The sequence below is a fragment of the Oncorhynchus tshawytscha genome, linkage group LG05 (genome assembly GCF_018296145.1).
Source record: "Oncorhynchus tshawytscha isolate Ot180627B linkage group LG05, Otsh_v2.0, whole genome shotgun sequence".
NCBI lineage: Eukaryota > Metazoa > Chordata > Actinopteri > Salmoniformes > Salmonidae > Oncorhynchus > Oncorhynchus tshawytscha.
In genome coordinates this window covers 55,790,687-55,815,253 of record NC_056433.1, presented here as the reverse complement: position 1 = coordinate 55,815,253, position 24,567 = coordinate 55,790,687, and the positions used below count along the sequence as shown (strand labels likewise).

Sequence of the window (24,567 nt, the reverse complement as noted above, 5' to 3'; positions counted from 1 at the left end):
ACCTTGAATTAAAGGTTACTCACTACTTATTCTTTAATTCCAAGTTCAGAATAAAACCCATTCAACCGTAGACTGAAAAACCCTAACAAGCCTAAAACATTTCTGATCAGAAGCTCTGTTTGATTATCCTTTATTTTATAGATGTATAAAATTAATGACATTTCAAATGACCTTAGGACTTCTTCCCTTAGACTATTTGTAAACTGTTTCACGGAGGTCAACCAGGAGAGGAAAGTAAAGTATCATGTGGAGGTTGTCATTGCTCTGTCTGATGTTCCTCTGTCTCTTCTCAGGCTAAGTACATCTCCACCTGCATTGATGAGATCAAGCAGGAGCTCAAGCAGGACAACATTGCTGTCAAGGCCAATGCTGTGTGCAAACTCACCTACGTAAGACCACAGACCAGCACCCCTCGCTAAAACTGCCGTCACTGAAATTGCCCTCACTGAAACTTCCCTCCCAGTGAACAGCACAGAGATGTACAAGCAAAAACACTAGCTATATATCCTTGGCCTACTCTGCATACTTTTTCACTTGATAGCATGTACTTTGAATACTGCCATACTCAGGAAAAACTCTTTTTGATAATGCATTTAGCTCTCACTGTCCACAGGGACAGCATAGTGGATGTTCAATGCCCTCTCCCCTGGTGTGTTAACAGTTACAGATGCTGGGCTATGATGTCAGCTGGGCTGCATTCAACATCGTGGAAGTCATGAGTTCCTCAAAATTCACATACAAGGTGAAAAAGTGAAATAATGTGCTTCTATAATGTTGGTATTTGAGAATGTTCTACTCAAGATTTAATTTGCCTTAGGTCAGAGGTTTAACATGTGCTTTTTCCTCCAGAGAATTGGTTACCTGGCTGCCTCCCAGTGCTTTCATGAGAGCACTGATGTCATCATGCTGACAACCAATCAGATCCGAAAGGTCAGTGTTGCTATTTTCCCCTGACTTTTGGCCTGCAGGTCTCTGATTAAAGACCAGCTCTAATACCTGCTATTTCCTCCCCTCTCCTTCTTTCTTTCTCCTCTTTTGCTTTATCTCTCTTTTTCATATATTTTTTTCTCTCAGGATCTGAGCAGTCCTAACCAGTACGACACTGGCGTGGCTCTCACTGGCCTCTCCTGCTTCGTGACCCCTGACCTGGCTCGGGACCTGGCCAATGACATCATGACTCTTGTGAGTCACATTCTCAGCTTCAAGTTCTTTTTACACATTTTGTCTGTTTCATGCTTCTCTGACCTATCTCTGCTTGTGCTGCAGATGTCCCACACAAAGCCGTACATCAGGAAGAAGGCCGTACTTATCATGTACAAGGTGTTCCTGAAGTACCCAGAGTCTCTGCGCCCTGCTTTCCCCAGGCTGAAGGAGAAACTGGAAGACCCTGACCCTGGTGAGATACACTACCTAGTACCTACCTACTTCTCTGTTGGTTGGGGCCAGACAGGTTTTTTTTATCACCTTGAATCATAAATTATGCAATAACTAAGGAATTTTGTGTCTTAACTGGTGGAAGCTTTTTCAAATGATTTGAATGCATTTCACCTCATTCGTATCATAATGTCCTTCAGCATGGATTTTGTTGATCTCATCTCAACACTCCCTGTGTGATGCCTCTGTCCTGTAGGGGTCCAGTCAGCGGCTGTTAATGTCATCTGTGAGCTGGCCAGGAGAAACCCCAAGAACTACCTGTCTCTTGCCCCGCTCTTCTTCAAGCTCATGACCTCCTCCACCAACAATTGGGTCCTCATCAAGATCATCAAGCTGGTGAGTGAACAGGGAGCTGTGGGAATGAATGTGTGTCAATAACAAATTATTGCAAAGTATCACAACATGGAGAGGTGTTGCGCCATTAGTGTGTGTGTGTCTGTGTTTCAGTTTGGTGCCCTCACACCCCTGGAGCCTCGCTTGGGGAAGAAGCTGATTGAGCCCCTAACAAACCTCATCCACAGGTAAAAAACACACACACAGAGATCCAACCAATAGGTGTTTTGTTCAATCCCTATAACAAAATGTTGTCTGATGAAAATAATGACCTTCTGTCTATCCCTACTCCTTTTCTTACCCCTTCTTCCTTTCTCACAGTACCTCGGCTATGTCACTTCTATATGAATGTGTCAACACTGTAATAGCAGGTCAGTATTCGTCTTCTCACTTCTTCTTTCTGTAGGTACATTTTAGTCTGTGTGCCGGGTGTAGGCATCCCTCTTTGTGAAGCTTGCGTGTTAACTGAAGATGTGGGCAAGCCCAGTTATTTCTGGCTCATAAACAGTCATAATAAAAACACAATATTCTCTGTGCTATGTCTATAATCTTCAACGTGGGCAGTTGTTTTTTTTTTGTGCCTGTGATGTGCCACTGAGGAGGTTGTGTTGACTATGCGGTTTGTTTTATGTGAAGTGAAAAACATCACTGTGCTTTTAAGATTGCAGCTTGTGATAAGTTGTTTTTGACAAGTTTGTAGAGTTGTTGTCACAGCAGGATCTGATTGTCGTTGTCCTCTGTTGCAGTGTTGATTTCCCTGTCCTCCGGGATGCCAAATCACAGTGCTAGTATTCAGGTAAGTTTCAGCCGTCATGCCCACACTTTCTCTTGTAGCTAATGATGTTAACCCTTTCCACTCCAATTTGATGATGTTGCATGTTTAAACCATGAATCTTTTTAATTCTTTGTTTTTACCATACACAAGTCTTTTTCAAAAGATGAACAACAACAGATCAAACAGGCTAGTGCAACTGAATAAAATGTGTGATTTTATAGCTCCTAACATGTCTAGATACATGTATTTAATGTACAAAGACATCTGCTGGGATATACGGTCACTTTTTCCCCAAAACAGTTGCGGTGCCCAAATTATATTACTAACACTGGACCTGAATTGATTGTAATGGCACTTTCCCTTCCCTTCTCTTCCTCCCTTCTCTCTATCCTTAGCTCTGTGTCCAGAAACTGCGAATCCTGATTGAAGACTCGGACCAGAACTGTGAGCCCTCTGTCAATGCCTGCAGTGTGTCATTCTCTCATTGTCTGTGTGTTTCTGAGTAGCCACCCATCTAGCTTCCAACAACCTAGATCCCAAACTCTGGATAACTCGACATTTTGATCATGGTCCCACACAGGGGGCTGTTTTACATTTCACTGCACATAGTTGCAGTTGTGACTGTATCAAAAGGTAGGGTTTTGTCTTCATCCATTTATACATCTCTACTTCATCAGGCTATTCATTTTAAAACTTTCAGTATATTTGATAAGTCACTCATTGGTCTAACAGGTTACTGCTAACAGTAAGTTAAACCATCTACGATCATTATGTTGATGCAGCTGGTGATTCGAGTTATCTGGGCCCCTTAGTAGGTTGTGTGTAGATCAGATATATACGTTGGCAGCTATGTCTTGTTTTTCATTTGAGTTCTCGACTGTTTCGCTAGGTAGGCTCATAACATAAACAGGCTCTAACCCCCCTTGCTCACATTTGACACCACTTTAGTCTCAAACATCATAGTGTTTACATGGCTTCTCCTGACCTGCTCTGATGAAACCAAACCTGTATCTGCACAACATCACTTCACCTCAAGGTCACATTTACACATAAACCTCAAATGCAGCTATCTGCGCCTGAGATATCAACAGCCCAGATAATAATTGGTTGTTATAGTATGCCTGATTCAGCAACAACACAAAAATATTATTGGATTATTGCATAATGGCTACATATACCTAGGACTCAAGTTGGTGGCAAAAATCGAAACGTCCATGTGTATATGTTGTCTCGTGTATGTGTTCTCCATCGTTTTGTGTTTCTTTGTATTTTCCTTTTCTTTGTTTTAATGTATGTGAAAATATCAGGTAGTCAGACAGCACGTTTTGTATACTATACTGTGTAGACAGTCATACTATGTAAGAGAGGCATTTAGAATAGGGCCTATAGTAATGTAATCAGTGAGGTTTCAGCGGCTGAGAGGGGATAGTGAAGACAGCCAAAGAGACATAGATTGTTCAAGATATTGTGGGTGACTAATAGACCTCTTGTGCTCGAAGACAGGGAGGTAGGCTATAGCCATAAGATAATGTCTACTGCGGAGTGTAAAGGCATGCTGTATGGCTTGTAGTACAGTCTCCATAGTGCACAACCTCTAGTCTAGTGCATAGGGAAGTAGAGTAGAAGTGCCCTGGCCACTGAGTGTGTTGTCTTTGTTCATAGTGAAGTACCTGGGCCTGCTGGCCATGTCCAAGATACTGAAGACTCATCCCAAGTCTGTCCAGTCCCACAAGGACCTCATCTTGCAGTGTCTGGATGACAAGGACGAGTCCATCCGCCTGAGGGCTCTAGACCTGCTCTACGGCATGGTGCGGATAAGGGAAAGGGGGATACCTAGTCAGTTGTCCAACTGAATGTATTCTACTGAAATGTGTCTTCCGCATTTAACCCAACCCCTCTGAATCAGAGAGGTGCGGGGGGCCTTAATTGACATCCACGTCTTCGGCGCCCGGGGAACTGCCTTGCTCAGGGGCAGAACGACAGATGTTTACCCTGTCAGCAACCTTCCGGTTACTGGCCCAATGCAATAATCACTAGGCTACCTGTCATAGCACATGGTCATTGAAAACACACTTACCCTAACCCCATGTCTTCACCACACCTATACCTAGCCTAGCGGTTAGAGTGATGGGCCAGTAACCGAGAAGGTTGCTGGTTTGAATACCTGAGCTGACAAGTTGAAAAAAATCTGTCGGTGCCCTTGAGCAAAGCACTTAACCCTAATTTGCTCCACCTATTAAGGCTGACCCTGTAAAACAACAGATTTCACTGCACCTATCCGGACAATACAACATTTTTCGATCTACTCATGGGGAAATGTCTTTAGCTCAAGAACCTCCCTGATTCTGTTGATAGCCTAATGACTCCAGGGGGGTATACTACCTACCTGGTTTGAGGAGGTAACTTTGGACAACTCTGAGTTCAACTTGGGATAACCGCTAACATGAAATTGGCTCACCTTTTAGCCAGGTGAATTTATATGGCAACGAATGCTTCAGAACTAACCTGCGCCGGTGAAGGCTAACTCCATTTATCCTGATTGAAGTCTGAGCTGTGCGTTGAGGACCAGTGAAATCAAATTCCCCCCTCGCAAATGTTGCGTCATCATGCCCTTTATTTAGGGAAGAGACAGATTTTAAAATAAATAAATACCTATCACATTACATATTTAGTAATGACTGGATGTATTTGAAAGTAAACGCAGAGTAAAACTGATGTTCTAAAATTATTTTATTGATAGGAGTGGGTAAGAAGGTGCTGTGAAAGATGGCATTCACTATACGTAAAAAAGCAAGACAGAACTTCTAAAAGCTTCTTTCACATCGTAGCCTGCAGAATTTGCAAGATGGATTTTCTTTCATGTTGATTTAGTCAACAATGTAAAAGTGGCACTGAGATTGATGTTTCAGCATTGTTCCAATGTGTGGAGTTTGGCGTGTGACGTGCATGTGCAGTTTCAAGCCTGCTAGAGTTAGCAGTTAACAGTTCACCAAACCCACAGTTCGGGACGTATTGTGGTTTTGGGGTCAAGGTTAAATTAATTACATTTTTAAATGCTATTCGTATTGTAAGCACTCACAATGTTCCTGGCATTGTCTGTTGTGCCAGGATTATTTTCACTCTGATGCTGCGTCTGTAACCATGTGGGTCGTGGGAATTTACCAGTTGTGAAGTCGTAAAAACCAATTGGATGCATTCATGTGATTTTTAACTCGTTGTGAAATGTTGAATAACTAATGGCCAGAAAACTGCGTCAACCATAAACTAAAAGTACAGCTATCATGAAAAAGTACCCATTTGTCGTACTTCAGTAAAAGTAAAGATGCCTTAGTAGAAATTGACAAGTGAAAGTCACCCAGTAAAATCCTAAAGTAAAAGTATTTGGTTTTAAATATAAAAAATAATTTCACATTCCTTATATTAAGCAAACCAGATGGCACAATTTTCTAGAATTTTTACATTTATGGCTAGCCAGGCGCACACTCCAAATGAAGCGTTTGTGTTTTGTGAGTCGGCCAGGTCAGAGGCAGTAGGGACGACCGGGGATGTTCTCTGTTTTGTGAGTCGGCCAGGTCAGAGGCAGTAGGGACGACCGGGGATGTTCTTGTGATAAGTGTGTGAATTGGATCATTTTCCTGTCCTGCTAAGCATTCGAAATATAACGAGTAATTTTGGGTGTCAGGGAAAATGTATGGAGTAAAAATGACATTTTCTTTAGGAAAATGGAGTAAAAGTTGTCAAATGTAAATAGTGAAGTACAGTTACCCCAAAAACTACTGAAGTACTTTACACCACTTATGTTTCTAATTAAATTATAAAGTTAGCTTTAAAACAAAAAAAATGTTTTGTTGCATCTTAACTGGCCCAAAATTCTGCTATAGAGGCCATTTCCTTAGCAGTTAATGTCAGAGGCCACCATGTGGGAGAAGTAGGTGCTCAGGATGATAGATGCGTTTCCCACTAGTAATTGCCAGTTGGAGGGCCATTCAAGTGGATTTTCCCCAGTTGTATGTGGTAAATGTCTACTTCCATCTTGCTTATGAGCGCACCATGGCACTGCCTCCTACAGTGCCAGATGTGTGCTTGTGACTCTCATAAAGGGGGAGTATCTGTAGCACGGTACATCTCCCACTCCTGGTTAATGTGATGGGCGGTCACTGTTAAGCGCAACACAGGGTGCACTGGCCACTTAATTGAAAACTTTGGCTTGCTTATATAGAGAGAGTACTACCTGTTTGCTGAGGTGCATGAGGTAAGTTCGTAATGTGGCTCAAGCACTTTTCACGAGGTGCTGAAACCCCCTATTCTCAATCACTGAGAAGGGGTGCATATCCGACTGTAACAAATCTAAACATAGCCTACCTAGCACTCTTGTAATTTCTTTGGCCTGGTCAGAATCAGCTGCCAAGTTCTGGTTTAATGCAGAGGGGTGCCGATGTTTCTTTGAGTTTGTCTTGCTCCGGTATACTGGGGTGATGTCGGTAAAATGTGTCAAAATACAGTGGGTTCGGAATGTATTCAGACCCCTTGACTTTTTCAACATTTTGTTACGTTACAGCCATATTCTAAAATTGATGAAATCATTCCCCCCCCTGAATCTGCACACATTACCCCATAATGACAAGGCAAAACCAGGATTTTAGAAATTTGCACATTTTATTAAAAATAAACTGAAATATTACATTTACATTAGAATTCAGACCTGTTACTCAGTACTATGTTGAAGCACATTTGGCAGCGATTATAGCATAATCTTCTTGGGTATGACACTACAAGATTGGCACACCTGTATTTGGGGAGTTTCTCCCATTCTTCTCTGTAGATCCTCTCAAGCTGTGTCAGGTTGGGTGGAGAGCGTTGCTGTACAGCCATTTTCAGGTCTCCAGAGATGTTCAATCGGGTTCAAGTCCGGGCTCTGGCTGGGCCACTCGTGCACATTCAGAGACTTGTCCTGAAGCCACTCCTGTGTTGTCTTGGCTGTGTGGTTAGGGTCATTGTCCTGTTGGAAGGTGAACCTTCGCCCTAGTCTGAGGTCCTAATCGCTCTGGAGCAGGTTTTCATCAAGAATCTCTGTACTTTGCACTGTTCATCTTTCCCTCGACCTTGACTAGACTCCTAGTCCCTGCCGATGAAAAACATCTCCACAGCATGATTCTGACACCAACTTGCCTTTCCGTAGGGATGGTGCAAGGTTTCCTTCAGACATGACGCTTGGCATTCATGCCAAAGAGTTCAATCTTGGTTTCGTCAGAGTCCATTATGTGCCTTTTTGCCAACTCCAAAGGCTGTAATGTGCCTTTTACTGAGGAGTGGCTTCTGCCTGGCCACTCTACCATAAAGGCCTGATTGGTGGAGTGCTGTGGAGATGGTTGTCCTTCTGTAAGTTTCTCCCATCTCCACAGAGGAGCTCTGTCAGTGACCATCGGGTTCTTGGTCACCTCCCTGACCGAGGCCCTTCTCCCCTGATTGTTTAGTTTGGCCAGGTGGCCAGCTCTAGGAAGAGTCTTGGTGGTTTCACACTTCTCCTATTTAAGAATGATGGAGGCCACTGTGTTCTTGGGGACCTTCAATGCTGCAGACATTTTTTTTGGTACCCTTCCCCAGATCTGTGCCTCAGCACAATCCTGTCTCTGAGCTCTATGGACAATTCCTTCGACTTCATGACTTGCTTTTTGCTCGGACATGCACTGCCAACTGTGGAACCTTTATATAGACAGGTGTGTGCCTTTCCAAATCTTGTTCAATCAATTGAATTTATCACAGGTGGACTCCAAGTTGTAGAAACATCTCAAGGGTGATCAATGGGAACAGGATGCACCTGAGCTCAATTTTGAGTCTCATAGCAAAGGTCTGAATACTTATGTAAATAAGGTATTTCAGTTTTTTTATCAAACCTGTGTTCACTTTGTCATTATGGGGTATTGTGTGTAGATGAGGATTTAGAATAAAGCTGTAACTTAACAATGTGGAAAAAGTAAAGGTGTCTGAATTCTTTCAGAATGCACTATATTTGAGGAGTCTGCAGACTGCTGCATAGGTGATTCTCGTTGAGCGTGGAGACATAATGGTAACGTTTTGTCCACAACTCTGTCCATCGCCGTTGTAATCTAATGTTCCCAAACTGGAGATTTAAACGGTGATTGAGGATCCTCGAAATCTGGTTTATCGACTCCCTACACTCGTCTCTTTTATTAAGATTTAATTATTACGTTATTATTAGTACAGAACTCGTTTTTGGCAGCACCTCACAAAAGGACAATTTCAAATGCGTCAATTTAAGATTATAATTATGATTACAACGTACGCATAGGCTCTAGTTGTTTTAAGAGAATATCCTGAAATGTTTTTTCAGATTTTGTTGAGGCATAGACCTACAACGCAGTAGGCATAGCCTATAGGTCTAGTGTTTTATATATTTTATGCCATTTTTGTATTTTTTGGGATTCACATTGCAGACTGAATTGAAGCCCCTGGTACGAATGTGAACCATAACACCCCAAGTTAGCGGCAGGCGGACGAGCAATATCCACCATTGTAGTACGGATGAACCCTGAGCTGGAATGTGACGCTAGATCATTTCAGTAACGCCTCGGTACATCTAGCTACGTACTGGTCACAGTACAGTTTCTGATTGCCCCATGCCTCTCTTTCTCCATTGACTATTTGTGTCCTCCCAGGTGTCCAAGAAGAACTTGATGGAGATAGTGAAGAAGCTGATGTTGCACGTCGACAAGGCTGAGGGAACCACTTACCGAGATGAGCTGCTCACCAAGATCATCGACATCTGCAGCCAGAGCAATTACCAGTACATCACCAACTTTGAATGGTCAGTACAACTTACTGGAGGGGCATATAATTGTCTCTGGTTCTTTACACACTTTTAAACTCATACTTTCTGTGATCATGAGTCTCTGTGTCAGGTAGCGATGAAAGACTCAGTTAATGCTTTGCAGTAATGTGTCCTGCTGTATTGTACTCAATATGCTGATCGGCTCTTACCTATATGTATTTGTAAATAGTTCAAGGTTTTTGTCTTTTTTTTTGGATTACCTGTCATTTAGGGGCCTACCTTCCACTCACCTGTCTCTGAAGTACATCCGCCTGACTCTGTCCTGTGTCCATCTCTCAGGTACATCAGTATCCTGGTGGAGCTGACCCGTCTGGAGGGCACGCGGCATGGCCACCTCATTGCCTCCCAGATGCTGGACGTGGCCATTCGGGTCAAGGCCATCCGAGCCTTTGCTGTGGCCCAGATGGCTACTCTACTGGACAACGCCCACCTGCTTACCGGCAACACACAGCGCAACGGCATCTGTGAGGTTCTCTATGCCGCCGCCTGGATCTGTGGAGAGTTCTCAGAGTATGTATTCATGTCTATTCCTCTTCTGCAAGAGTACACACACGCTTTCTAGCGAGACTGTTTTCCACTAACTAGCTAATATCAGGCCAGTTCAGCCCTATATCATTGACTTATCCCTCATCCAGTACCATCCTCCATCTCCCCCCAGACACCTGGAGGAACCCATGGCAACACTGGAGGCCATGCTGCGGCCCAAGGTGGCCACCCTGCCGGGCCACATCCAGGCCGTGTACGTGCAGAACGCTGCCAAGCTGTTTGCCACGGTGTTGCGCGGCCAGGAGGGGGTGCCAGCGGACAGCACGGTAGCCCAGGAGACCAGCCAGCTGCTCATTGACAGGCTGCCTCTTTTTGTCCAGAGTTCCAACCTGGAGGTGCAGGAGAGGGTGAGTCACACATCTAACCTCCGGGGGCTATTGGCAATTTGAAAGGCGAATACCTTTTTCACTATGCATCTCTCTTTGCCCCTCTCCCCTCCCCAGGCCTCCTGCATCCTGCAGCTGGTGAAGTACATCCAGAAGCTGCAGCAGAAGGACGTAGAGGTGGCTGAGGAGGTGACTGCTCTGTTTGCTGGGGAGCTCAACCCTGTGGCCCCCAAGGCACAGAAGAAAGTACCTGTTCCCGAAGGGTCAGTCTGCCTGCTGCTCTCTTACTCACAATGCTGTTAAATTAAGCTTATAGTGATGCACAACATAATACGATATTTTTTATAGTACTACTTTATGCAGCCCATTACACAATTTTCGATATTGCAAAGTAGCTTTGTTTTTTAGTCTGTCTTGCAGACTATTGAATGTCAGTCTGACTGAGTTGTATATAAAGTGTATACACAACATCAACAGAGACTTTCTGATTCCATTTAAGCGCTAAACACATCCCTATTGGACAGTACAGCTGGAGAGAACGTGTTATCTTGGTTTTGTCCCCAGTCTGGACCTGGATGTGTGGATCAACGAGCCTCCGTCTGGGAGTGAGTCTGAAGACGAGGGCAGGAAGTCCAAGGGCAAGGCTGTGTTTGCCAAGGAGGAGTCCAGACACACCAAGCCACGCTACACTGAGGTGGACGAGAAGGAACTGGCCAAGGTAAGATGGCAATGTATAAGACAATCACTGCTGTAGACCTAGTGATATACAAGCTCCTCAGTTCTTTCATCAGTTGATCTGGTGTTAAATGTTTGCTGACCCTAAAACAATCAGACACCAAAGAGGTACACTGGTACACACCACTCAACCATAATATAAATACAATGGAGTTTTCATATGACTGACTTCATGCTGTTTCTCCCTCCCTCCAGAGGAGAGAAGTAAGGAAGGCAGAGCAGGCCAACAACCCATTCTACATCAAGGCCTCCCCCTCCTCTCAGAAGGTACGCAGAGCATCATTACCCAATTGGCAGCTAGTCTTGTGTGTTATCCTGACTCTTGCAGAAATGTAGTTAATTACACATTTCAAACTACTTCCATCTAAATATGATCATTTTAATGGACTTGGAGCCTTCATGTTGTATGTTCTTCACATTCGTGTGTTATAGTTCCTGTGTGTAAGACTTGTTTCTGTGTGTGTGCAGGTGTACCAGGATGGTGTTGGTGTGGAGCACATTCCAGTGGTGCAGATTGACCTCAGTGTGCCTCTTAAGGTCCCAGGTCAGTCTCCTCTGGCCACTAGATTATAAACTACTGATTTCAATGTACAGTGTATCAGTGAGTGGTTTGCACACAGCACTCTGTATCCAAACCTAACCCATCTCCCTCTTTCTCTCTTCGCCTCTGTCATACCTTAACCCATCTACTGTGTCATAACTTATCCCCTCTACTGTACCTCTCTCACTCATCTCTCTCTGTCGTAACTTAACCCCTCTACTGTACTTCTCTCTCTGTAACATAACTTAACCCCCCTTTCTCCTTCCTTCGCTCTCCCTCCTTCTTTCTCCCTCCCGTTTGGTTTAGGGATGCCAATGTCAGATCAGTATGTGAAGCTGGAAGAGGAGCGTCGGGAGAGAAACAAGGCAGACAAGAAGAAGAAGAAGGACAAGAAGAAGAGGGAGAAGGGCGAGAAGGGCCACCGGAGAAGGGGGGACTCTGGCCCAGAGAGCGAGGAGGACATCACCCCCGCACACATGGTGGACATCGTCACTGAGGAGATGCCAGAGGTAGGGATTTACACATGGTGTTCAGAGTAGAGGTCTTCACGGATCCAAAAGTTGACCTGTTCCGAAATGGAGATGGGACTTTCCCACCCAGACTCGAAATGCATCAATATTTTTTTTAAATATAGAGACCAGTTCCATATAGATCTGGTCAGATCCAGACCTGGTCCAATCCGAGTGATGGAAGCAGCTTAAAATGTTTTTAAAAAATCTCCCTAAGCGACTATTAACCAGAGCTGATAAAGCGCGAGGGGAGGGAGGTGCCGCTCTAGCAGGCGGGGAGTGAGCGAGTGACACGGGGAGCAGGGAGGGAGAGACTAGAGACAGAAGCCAACCAACAAGCTGACTCACTATAGTAGACTAATAGCTGCCATAGCTAGGTTATTTATCATCAAATATGATTACATAGTACCTGTCTTGACAGCATCAAACCGGGAGAAGCTAGTTATGCTAACTAACATTAGCTAGCTAGGCTAACTGAGGCTGCAGTGCATGCACTTTCTCATTCTACAGTTACAAATAACAAGTCCATACAGAATATTAAGTGTCAGCCTACCTGTTGGCTCTTGGTTGTTGTAGCCCATCCTTCTCCTTTTATCTTCTGACTTTTTCCACACGGAGGCTCTGACTGTAGCCTATTGCTGCTTTGACTTATGATTGGCCAGCAGTCCCGTTCGGCTCTGTACGGGCCCTTCTGAACACGTCAGTTCAAATTACACCTACCAAAGAGCCGTGACAATCATATCAGATCTGACCCAGATCTGTGACATTATTTAGAATTTTGGATTGGGTCTCGGATATTCGGGATCGGTGAAGACCTCTAGTTCAGAACGTTTCATATAGGAATTTAAGGGGAAAAAGCGAGCCCAAAACCTCATGAAAGGGGCTCAGGCCAAGAAGCAATAAAACATTTGTTATATTGAGTGGTAATTCACATTTTAATTTCATATTAAATGCAAGGATGTTATTTTACACTGTCACTAACTTGACTCTCTTCCTGTCTCAGAATGCCTTACCCAGTGATGACGACGACAAAGATCCCAACGACCCCCACAAAGCTCTGAACATCGACCTGGACAAGTGAGTTCACTCATCACTGACCTCTCTGTATTACAGCTGTCCACTAATGGATTAGTATGAAAGTGCAGGCTATATAAACAGGCTGTGCTATTATATACTCTGCGGGGGTGTATAATCTCTTCCTGGCACCAATGATGAGAGATTGGTGCTAGTGCTGCCCTGGCCAGGCCCTTCCCATCCACACACACTCCCTCTCACTGTGCTCTGCTCTGTGGTTCTCTCCCTCTGTCTCTCTCTCTCTCTCATGCACACACACCTCTCTGTCCCCTTGCCCGAGCAGTTTGCTGGCAGCATCTCGCAGGTGAGTACATTCTTAGTGTCAGGATGCCACGTCTGGGCCTGCATACTAAACTGACTGATCTGCTCTCTGTCTCGGTCTCATGCCTGCCCCCTCCCACTAACATAGCATTGCTCTCTCTCTTCATCTGATTCTCTCTCTCTGTTTGGGCATGATGTGACTTTACAGTTTAAAGTTTGATCCCAGTGTTCAACTACACTATTTTCTCCCTCTCAGCCCTACTCCATTTGAAACCTTCTACAAGCTCCCTTCAGAATATCAGCATTCCCTCCTTCCAAAAGTGTTATTGTGGCAGGCGCTGAAGAAAAGCGCTCTTCTCACCAACTTAAACTCTCGTCACATCAACCTGTTTTATAGATGGAGTTAATTGATTTCTCAGTGGAACTGCTGATTTTCTGAAGTCCTAACTCCATCACCAGTACTACTCCTGGATGACTACTGTGCTGCTCTTATTTTAATCCTCACCCAATTTATTGGTCTTCAACATAATTGTTAATTGCTAATTATTTGATTAACCTGTTAATGGGAGTGTCCCTCCTGACCCCCCCCTTTTGAAGGTTTGTGTTTGAGATGTCGTGCACCTGAGTGGAGGGCTTTGTCTCAACTAGCTTCCTTTCCTAAAAGGAGACAAGGAAAAGACGCTAGTTAACACTTGATGCAGCAAATGGCTGTGGTTTGACCAGAATTCCCATGCACACGCATGGCTGTGGTTTTAAGTGTGTCTACTTCTCTTTGTGCTCTCAGGCCCCTGGCAGACAGCGAGAAGAAACTGCCAGTCAGGTCACACCGTCCCGACGAGGTCCTCAAGAGCCCCATGGAAGACAGGCAGGTGGTGGAGGTTGTACCAGAGCCCAAGAAAAAGACAGGAAAGGAGAAGAAGGAGAAGAAGGACAGGAAGGTTTGGCTCCATCTTTATTTCTTAAGAATATTTTACATATTTTTGATGTTTGTTTCCTTAGTATTTGAGACCTTATTGACTTGAGGATTGTGTTTTTTTGTAATTGTAGAAGAGTAAAGAGAAAAAGAAAAAGCACAAACAAGAGGAAGAGGAGGATCTTATGGGCGCTGGGTCAGAGGAGCCTGTCCAACCAGAAGAGACCAAGGAGGTGGCAGCCCCGCCTCCTGCCTCTACACCAGAGGTATGACGTCACAAAGGGAGGGACTACCTTTTATACAGGGACTATATATATGGATGTCTTCGGGAAAGTATTCTGAATTTTTCCACATTTTGTTAGGTTACAGCCTTATTCTAAAATGGATTAAATAGTTTTTTTCCCTCATCAATCTAGAAACAATACGCCAAAATGAAAAAGCAAAAACAGTTTTTTTTTAGAACTGTTGGCTAATTTATAAAATACAAAAAAAATATATCACATTTACTTAAGTATTCAGACCTTTTACTCAGTACTTTGCGGAAGCACCTTAGGCAGTGATTACAGCCTCGAGCCTTTTTGGGTATGATGCTACAAGCTTGGCATACCTGTATTTGGGGAGTTTCTCCCATTCTGTAGATTCTCTCAAGCTCTGTCAGTGTGGATGGGGTATGTCGCAGCACAGCTATTTTCAGGTGTCTCCAGAGATGTTCGATCGGGTTCAAGTCCAGGCTCTGGCTGGGCTACTCAAGGACGTTCAGAGACTTGTCCCGAAGCCACTGCTGCGTTGTCTTGGCTGTGTGCTTAGGGTCGTTGTCCTGTTGGACGGTGAACCGCCGCCCCAGTCTAAGGTCCTGAGCGCTCTGGAGCAGGTTTTCATCAAGGATCTCTCTGTACTTTGCTCTGTTCAGCTTTCCATTGATCCTGACTACTCTCCCATTCCCTGCCACTGAACAACATCCCCACAGCATAATGCTGCCACCATACTTCACCGTAGGGATGATGCCAGATTTCCTCTACACATGATGCTTGGCATTCAGTTCAAAGAGTTCAATCTTGGTTTCATCAGACCAGAGAATCGTATTTCTCATGGTCTGAGAGTCTTTAGGTGCCTTTTGGCAAACTCCAAGCGGGCTATCGTGCCTTTCTCTGAGGAGACTGCTTCTGTCTGGCCACTCTACTATAAAGGCCTGATTGGTGGAGTGCTGCAGAGATGGGAGAACCTTCCAGAATGGCAACCATTTCCACAGAGGAACTCTATAGCTCTGTCAGAGTGACTCCAATAAAGTTGTTGAAACATCTCAAAGATGATCAATGGAAACAGGATGCATCTGAGCTCAGTTTTGAGTCTCATAGCAAAGGGTCTGAATACTTACAGTACCAGTCAAAAGTTTAGACCCACCTACTCATTCAAGAGGTTTTCTTTATTTTTGATTATATTCTACGTTGTAGAATAATAGTGAAGAGATAACAACTATGAAATAACACATATGGAATCTTCTAGTAACCAAAAAAGTGTTAAAGAAATAAAAAGATATATTTTTATTTTCGAGATTATTCTAAACCTTTGCCCTGACGAGTTTGCACACTATTGGCATTCTCTCAACCAGCTTCATGAGGTAGTCACCTGGAATGCATTTCAATTAACAGGTGTGCCTTGTTAAATAGAGAAATTTCTTTCCTTCTTATTGTGATTGAGCCAATCAGTTGTGTTGTGACAAGGTAAGGTTGGTATACAGAAGATAGCCCTATTTGGTCAAAGCCCAAGTCCATATTATGGCAAGAACAGCTCAAATAAGCAAAGAGAAATGACAGTCCATCATTACTTTGAGTGACTCATGTCTTAATCTGGATTTTTGTGCAGTCTCAAAAAACCAAGCGCTATGATGAAACTGGCTCTCATGAGGACTGCCACATAAAATGAAGACCCAGAGTTACCTCTGCTGCAGAATACAAGTTCATTAGTTACCAGCCTCAGAAATTGCAGCCCAAGTAAATGCTTCAGAGTTCTAGTAACAGACACATCTCAACATCAACTGTTCAGAGGAGACTGAGACTGCGTGAATCAGGCTTTCATGGTCGAATTGCTGCACAGAAACCACTACAAAAGGACACCAACAAGTAGAAGATACTTGCTTGGGCCAAAAACACGAGCAATGGACATTAGACCTGTGGAAATCTGTCCAGGTTTGAGATAATTGGTTCCAACTGCCGTGTCTTTGTGAGACGCAGAGTAGGTGAACGGATGAGCTCTGCTTGGGTGGTTCCCACCTTGAAGCATGGAGGAGGTGTGGGGGTGCTTTGCTTGTGACACTGTCAGTGTTTAATTTAGAATTCAAGGCACACTTAACCAGCATGGCTACCACAGCATTCTGCAACGCAATATGCCTTCCCATCTGGTTTGGTGTTAGTGGGACTATCATTTGTTTTCCAACAGGACAATGACCCAACACACCCCCAGGCTGTGTAAGGGCTATTTGACCAAGAAGGAGAGTGATGGAGTGCTGCATCAGATGACCTGGTCTCCACAATCTCCCAACCACAACCAAATTGAGATGGTTTGGGATGAGTTGGACCGTAGAGTGAAGGAATAGCAGCCAACAAGTTCTCAGCATATGTGGGAACTCCTTCAAGACTGTTGGAAAAGCATTCCAGGTGAAGCTGTTTGAGTGAATGCCAAGAGTGTGCAAAGCTGTCAAAGGCAAAGGGTGGCTATTTGAAGAATCTCAAATATAAAATGCATTTGGATTTGTTAACACTTTTTTGGTTACTACATGATTCCATATGTGTTCATAGTTTTGATGTCTTCACTATTATTCTACAATGTAGAAAATAGTAAGGTAATGTAAGTTCACACCTGAGTCAATAATTTGTAGAAACACCTTTTGGCAGCGATTTACAGCTTTTTGGCTTCAAGACTCTATGCTTTGCACACCTGGACTGTGCAACATCTGCCCATTTTTTATTATTTTCTAAATTCCTAAAGCTCTGTCAAATTGGTTGTTGATCACTGCTAAACAACCATTTTTAGGTCTTTCCGTAGATTTAAGTCAACTGTAACTCGGCCCCTCAGGAACCTATTCACTGTCTTCTTGATAAGCAACTCCAGTGTAGATTTGGCCTTGTTTTAGGTCATTGTCCTGCTGAAGGGTGAATTAATCTCCCAGTGTCTGGTGGAAAGCAGATTGAATCAGGTTTTCCTCTAGGATTTTGGCTGTGCTTAGCTCCATTCCATTTATTTTATAGCCTGAAAAACCCACCAGTGCTTAACGATTACAAGCATACCCATAACAGGATGCAGCCACCATTATGCTTGAAAATATGGAGAGTGGTACTCAGTAATGTATTGAATTTGCCCCCAAACATAACACTTTGAATTCAGGACAAACATGTAATTGCTTTGCCAAATTTGTGCAGTATTACTTTAGTACCTTGTTGCAAACAGGATGGTTGTTTTGGAATATTGTTATTCTGTACAGGCTTCCTCCTTTTCACTCTTGTCAATTCAGTTAGTGTTGTAGAGTAATTACAATGTTCCATCCTCCAGTTTTTTTCTTATCACAGCCATTAAACTTTAATTGCTTTAGATTCCTGATAGGTTTCATTCCCCCACAACTGAGTTAGGAAGGACACCTTTTATCTTTGTAGTGACTGGGTGTATTGATAAACCATCCAAAGTGTAATTAATAATTTCACCATACTCAAAGAGATATTCAATGTCAGCTTATTTTTTTTTTTACCAATAGTTACCCTTCTTTGCGAGGCATTAGAAAACCTCCTTGGTCTTTGTGGTTGAATCTGTGTTTGAAATTCACTGCTCGAATGAGGGACCTTACAATGATCTGTATGTGTGGGGTACAGAGACGAGGTAGTCATTAAAAAATCATGTTTAACAAACAATCTACCGGCGGTGAAACTGCTCAACTTTTACATTACGTTCAATCATTTAGCAGACCCCAGATCGACCCACAGGAGCAACCAGGGTCAAGTGCTGCGACCAAGGGCATGTCTATAGATCTACCACCAAGTCAAATAGGGAACCTGAACCAGCGACCTATCGGCCACCGGCCCAAACTCCCAACCACCAGGCCACCAACCATCCAAGACCCCCTCCCACCCCCGGGTTCCCCTAGAGCTGCCCCTCAAAACCTTTCCCTCCACTCCGCACCCCCAAACCCTACGCCATTTTTTTATAGATTTGTTTATTTTGAAAAACATAATTCCACTTTGACATTATGGGATATTGTGTGTAGCCAGTGACAAATTTTATGTTTAATCCATTTTTTAAATTCAGGCTGCAACTCAATGTGGAAAAAGTCTAGGGGTGTGAATACTTTTTGAAGGAACTGTTTACTTAATTTAACCTGCATTTAATTATACACTGCTCAAAAAAATAAAGGGAACACTAAAATAACACATCCTAGATCTGAATGAATGAAATATTCTTATTAAATACTTTTTTCTTTACATAGTTGAATGTGCTGACAACAAAATCACACACACATTATCAATGGAAATCAAATTTATCAACCCACGGAGGTCTGGATTTGGAGTGACACTCAAAATTAAAGCGGAAAACCACACTACAGGCTGATCCAACTTTGATGTAATGTCCTTAAAACAAGTCAAAATGCGGCTCCGTAGTGTGTGTGGCCTCCATGTGCCTGTATGACCTCCCTACAACGCCTGGGCATGCTCCTGATGAGGTGGCGGATGGTCTCCTGAGGGATCTCCTCCCAGACCTGGACTAAAGCATCCGTCAACTCCTGGACAGTCTGTGGTGCAAAATGGCGTTGGTGGATGGAGCGAGACATTATGTCCCAGATGTGCTCAATTGGATTCAGGTCTGGGGAACGGGCGGGCCAGTCCATAGCATCAATGCCTTCCTCTTGCAGGAACTGCTGACACATTCCAGCCACATGACGTCTAGCATAGTCTTGCATTAGGAGGAACCCAGGGCCAACCGCACCAGCATATGGTCTCACAAGGGGTCTGAGGATCTCATCTCGGTACCAAATGGCAGTCAGGCTACCTCTGGCGAGCACATGGAGGGCTGTGCGGCCCCCCAAAGAAATGCCACCCCACACCATGACTGACCCACCGCCAAACTGGTCATGCTGGAGGATGTTGCAGGCAGCAGAACGTTCTCCACGGCGTCTCCAGACTCTGTCACGTCTGTCACGTGCTCAGTGTGAACCTGCTTTCATCTGTGAAGAGCACAGGGCGCCAGTGGCGAATTTGCCAATCTTGGTGTTCTCTGGCAAATGCCAAACGTCCTGCACGGTGTTGGGCTGTAAGCACAACCCCCACCGGTGGACATCGGGCCCTCATACCACCCTCCATGGAGTCTGTTTCTGACCGTTTGAGCAGACACATGCACATTTGTGGCCTGCTGGAGGTCATTTGGCATGACTCCGTCTCATGCTACCACTAGAGTGAAAGCACCGCCAGCATTCAAAAGTGACCAAAAAACATCAGCCAGGAAGCATAGGAACTGAGAAGTGGACTGTGGTTACCACCTGCAGAACCACTCCTTTATTGGGGGTGTCTTGCTAATTGCCTATAATTTCCACCTGTTGTCTATTCCATTTGCACAACAGCATGTGAAATTTATTGTCAATTAGTGTTGCTTCCTAAGTGGACAGTTTGACTTCACAGAAGTGTGATTGACTTGGAGTTACATTGTGTTGTTTAAGTGTTCCCTTTATTTTTTGGAGCAGTGTAATTTCAGGTCAAGGTTTTTCTGTAATACAATGATGGCCTGTAGGTCAGATAGACCCTGGTCAACTGTGGGGGCAATAGCATACACAACAGTATCAACAGCATACAAGTCCAGGTTAATTTGTCAATGTAAACAATAAAAAGTTCAGGACCCAGAATTGACCCCTGCAGGTCACCTTTCGTTATGCCCAGAAAATCTGATTTAACACCCTCAGTAGATGCACATAGTTTTCTGTCCAAGTAATTTTGAAACCATTTACATTCAGCCTGGTGTAGGCCAATTTGAGGAAATCCTCTGAATTAGCAGTGAGTGATCAACAGTATCGAAGGCCTTTGACAGATCAATGAAGAGGGCAGCACAATGTTGTCTTTTGTCCATACAGTTAACAACACAATTTATAGCTAGGGATGCAGCAAAGATAGGTTTTAGACCAGCTCATAGCACTGACTGGTGTAAATTTAGGATACAGTTCAAAGATAAGAAAGATCTTAGCTGAGAATTAATAAAGTATTCTAATATTTTAGCTAGGAAAGAGTTTTTATAAATAGGGTGATTTAAAAAAAATATATATATTTAGTTTAAGGGTCTCCACCTTTTTTGAAGGGGGAGTATATGGGCCGCCTTCCAAATATTGGGGATAGTGCCAGATATAGTCATTGGGTTAACATATGGGTTAATGATTCCACAATCTGGGGGACAGAGAGCTGCAGCAAAAATGCATATCAGCCCCAGTGGATTCTTTTATATATATTTTTGTTACATCAATCTTAAGCAAGGCATCAAGTACATCACCGGTAGTAAATTGTTTAAATGAAAACAAAGATTCACTAGAATTTGACCGTTAACTGTCGAGTCAGCTAGAGGCGGGCAGAGGGAAGAGCAGTTGCTTGACAGACCAGGGTCAATTAAACCACAGTTTCTCTCAAATAAAAAGCCTGCTGAGATGATAAAAGCACCACTTATCCCATTCTTCTTCGTTAGGATACCAGAGTCAGATAGAACTTGCTAAGGCAGGGAAGAAGATGAATTTGTACTCTTCAGTGTATTTACTGTTTTTCAAAATTTAGAAGGATCCCCAGCAGTCAGAGATGGAGCTTAAAAAGTAACTTGATTTATCTTTCTTAATCAAGATAGTACATCTGTTTCTCAGTTGTCTGAAAGATTGCCAGTCCACTACAGTCAGTTTTCCTTGCTTTGGCCCAGGCAGGATTTCTCATCTGAATGAGCGCTGAAGGTCTAACCCTTGGTTTTCTATTTGACTCTGAATTGTTTAAAAGGGGTGTGTTTATCAGCCAGAGGAATGAATATGGAGGATACATTTTCTAGAGTGAACTCTTAAGAATACAGGAGGTAGGGGCTTAATCACAGTAGAACATGTCATGTAAAAACCATTGAGGATAACTAGAGTGAGTATTTTGCTGTCTGGTATCTCTAATGCATACTATAGGACAATGATCACTGAGGTCATATTCCACTAGACAAATATTTATGGGCGTTATTAGTAAGAAGTAAATCAATCAATGTGGAGTTAATCAATGCACAATTACATTCTGTGTTGGGTATTTTGTCACTCCTGTAATTCATCTACATCTATTGTAACTGACACTAAATAATTTGCAGCTAAACTAAGAATTAGATTTGAATTAAGAGTTTGCTTGACAGATATGAACAATTTTCTTTGATCATTTTCATTCATCAAACATTGTCATTGCTGCTTTCAAGCCCCCTCCCTTCCTATCAGCAACAAAGATTAAATCAAGTATCAGTATGAGTTCTTAGATTTCAGTGCTCCTAGTCTCTCTTTTGAAATACTTGATTTATTCATGAAAAGAACAGTGTAATCTCTGTATCCATTTTCATGAGGAGGTAGCACTAAAATGTTTAACCTCTCTGGCCCCTCCCTTCCTCCCTGTTCTAGGCTTCGGATCTGGATTTCTGGCTCTCAAATGCTCCAGTGCCCTCTAACCCTCAGGTTGAGTTCCTCTCTCTCTTAGTCATTCCTTGTTGTCATTTGTGTTCTAACAGCACCTCTCGTGCGTGCTTCTTTCTTTCCTTCTTCCATTCACGCTTCTCTTCTTTCACGCTTACATTACTTCCTCTCTCTCACAGGGCACATAACCCTACTCGTTCTTGGGCTGTGGTTTTCTGTTTGTAATTGTGTTTCTTAGTGTTGGTTGTTTTTGTTTTGCTCAGTGTGTCTGTTTCTCGTCAGTGGTGGGTTCACAGTTGTCAAGTTCAGGGGCCTCAGAGTGTCTGGAATCTTGCTGACAGTTCCTGTTGATCAAGTCAAACCACTGCAACAGTAGCACAGCTCTTCGTGTGTATGACTACATTATAGACAGTGTTTTTGACGACTGACTGAGCGTTTGTCTACGTACCCTGTGTGTTCAGACTACGTCTAGCCCAGAGCAGCTGTCAGACCAGGCGGGAGACTGAAGAGGACTGTACAGTATTCAGTTTGAGCTTAGACTAGGTCATAAAGTTACTTTAAGGTCTCTGTGACCCCACACTCTCTGTTCTGCCCCTGCTGTATATGACTGTTTCAATCAGAATCTGATCATTGGTCTGTACATTTGTTTTGGGGCTCTGCATGTTGAGAAAAATGTATAATGAAAGCACTTTGTTTACATCACACCAACCGTCTGCCCTCAGGAAATGGGCTGTAAGTCTATCAGTCACCCAAATGTGACTTCGCACATCCTGTTTGAACCTGTTCTGTTTTTGTGTGTTTTGTCTATGATCGTTCCACTAAAACACAGATATTGACAATGGGTCCATTGGCACAATGTCAGCATTAAAGAACTTCTTAACAACAAACAAATTACTACAACTAACCCAAGCTACTACTACCTGTACTTGTATATGATCATTAAATGACAATGTGTGCTGTATGTCAGTAATCCTCCTAAATGTATCCAACTAACTTTATTGGTGTGTGTGTTGACAGGCAGCAGCTGCCCCTGCCTCCACCCCTAGGACGGCATCTGGTATGGCTGCCGTGGCACCAGACTCTGAGCCTGAAGAGGCCAAAGACACTGAGCCGGAGGAGACTGTGAGTCACTCCACTGATGATGCCATAATCACGAGACAGAACTCTTAGCTGTTACTAAGGATTCTACAGTAGACTACCACAACAGGATACTGTATTTTGACCGATCTTGTCTGAGCACTTCCCCATTGGACATTTTCACTCCCGCTTTCTGAATCGACTGCCCGTCACTTAAACCCCTGCTTGTTTCCCTCTCAGAAATCCTCCACGCACAAGAAGAAGAAGCAGAAAAAGGAGAAGAAGAAAAAGAAGCACCACCATAATCATAGCGATGGGGCCGGAGACGAGTCTGTGCAGAACGGCACTGTGGAGGAGGAGGAGCCTCTGCCGGTCAGTAACCAATCACCATTCACTCTGTCAATTAATCCCTGTCCGTTATGTCAAATCCCTGTCCGCTGGACGTTTAATTCATAGATAAACTCTCATTTTCATTGTTTGGTTTTGGTCTGTTGACACCCCCCCACCCTTTGATTGGCACAGTCAAGTGTGCGTTGTGTATACACTGCCTGTCTAATAGCATATACATAATCCACACGGCAGTCTGGTTTCCTTGTTTGCATATTAAGTGACGGTTGAGAACTGACCAGACGCCTCTCTTGTTACAGCCCATGTCCAATTACGCCCTGCTGGCTGAGAACTCCTACATCAAGATGGTGAGTGTGATTGAGAGAGAAGCTTGGCTGAACTAAAGATAAATACTATTGTATATTCTATGTGGATGGCTGATGATATGGGAACTGAGAAGGGTCATTTTAACATAATATATAAATAATATATGTGGATCTCTCTTTCTCTCAAGATGAAGCAGGATGCTGATAAGGTATTGGCTGAGGTTCTGTGAACTGCAGGCTATGGGTTTTACAGGAAAATCTTCTAGATGTGCTGTGTGGTTGTGACTTAGACTGTGCCCCCCGGCTTAATCACCCTGTGATAACCAAGCTCTTATGCAGAGACATGCAAAAATGGGAAACCGTGACCCTGTTATTCAGAACACCATAAGCCAGGGGCATCCTCTTGAGTGTGTGACGTTATGGTTCTTTACTATCAATGCTTCCAGATTGCTTATGAAAAATCACATGGGATTCATGTTGGGATTGGAATGGTTGAATCAATTGGCTGGTTTGCTGTGGTTTTGCTTGCAAGTCAATCTGCCGGGCTCCTTGTGTGAACACTGCTGGCTACGGAGTGGATCGACCTCTGCTTTATCTCTCCCCTCATCCTTCTCTCTCCCTCCCTCGCTCCCCACCTCCAGGTGTGTGACATCCAGGGGAATCTGCAGGACGGTAGCCAGGTAGTGGTCTCTGTCATCTTTGAGAATAAGTGCGACAGCTTTATCAAATCCATGGAGTTCAACGTGCTGGACTCTCTCAACTCCAAGCTGCAGCGGCCTGATGGAGCTGGCCCACACGACGGCCTCATCGTGCCCTTCCAACTGCCCCCCGGTGAGGAGAGAGCGGGGATGGAGACTATAATTGAACTACATTCACTTCCAAATATTAA

At 43.7% G+C, this 24,567-nt stretch overlaps 1 protein-coding gene across 6 annotated transcripts in view; it reads left to right on the top strand.

Annotated features, from left to right (window-relative positions):
* The window catches only part of LOC112250897 (AP-3 complex subunit delta-1), a 31,916-nt gene that overhangs the window by 3,566 nt on the left and 3,783 nt on the right, over positions 1-24,567 (top strand). The window contains exons 2-30 of one of the 6 annotated variants that reach the window (XM_024421424.2): positions 294-389; positions 662-742; positions 850-930; positions 1,075-1,182; positions 1,267-1,396; positions 1,631-1,770; positions 1,882-1,955; positions 2,089-2,138; positions 2,514-2,563; positions 2,938-2,986; positions 4,205-4,350; positions 9,220-9,368; positions 9,672-9,902; positions 10,051-10,285; positions 10,382-10,527; positions 10,829-10,982; positions 11,195-11,266; positions 11,468-11,543; positions 11,862-12,049; positions 13,053-13,126; positions 13,407-13,427; positions 14,169-14,322; positions 14,432-14,563; positions 21,937-21,990; positions 22,966-23,070; positions 23,266-23,397; positions 23,673-23,720; positions 23,867-23,887; positions 24,320-24,509. In XM_024421424.2, coding sequence (XP_024277192.1) covers positions 294-389; positions 662-742; positions 850-930; positions 1,075-1,182; positions 1,267-1,396; positions 1,631-1,770; positions 1,882-1,955; positions 2,089-2,138; positions 2,514-2,563; positions 2,938-2,986; positions 4,205-4,350; positions 9,220-9,368; positions 9,672-9,902; positions 10,051-10,285; positions 10,382-10,527; positions 10,829-10,982; positions 11,195-11,266; positions 11,468-11,543; positions 11,862-12,049; positions 13,053-13,126; positions 13,407-13,427; positions 14,169-14,322; positions 14,432-14,563; positions 21,937-21,990; positions 22,966-23,070; positions 23,266-23,397; positions 23,673-23,720; positions 23,867-23,887; positions 24,320-24,509 — 3,187 coding nt within the window. Of the gene's footprint in view, positions 1-293; positions 390-661; positions 743-849; positions 931-1,074; positions 1,183-1,266; positions 1,397-1,630; positions 1,771-1,881; positions 1,956-2,088; positions 2,139-2,513; positions 2,564-2,937; positions 2,987-4,204; positions 4,351-9,219; positions 9,369-9,671; positions 9,903-10,050; positions 10,286-10,381; positions 10,528-10,828; positions 10,983-11,194; positions 11,267-11,467; positions 11,544-11,846; positions 12,050-13,052; positions 13,127-13,406; positions 13,428-14,168; positions 14,323-14,431; positions 14,564-21,936; positions 21,991-22,965; positions 23,071-23,265; positions 23,398-23,672; positions 23,721-23,866; positions 23,888-24,319; positions 24,510-24,567 lie in introns of all 6 variants that reach the window. The other 5 variants (XM_024421423.2, XM_024421427.2, XM_024421425.2 and 2 more) reach the window with 5 other exon arrangements.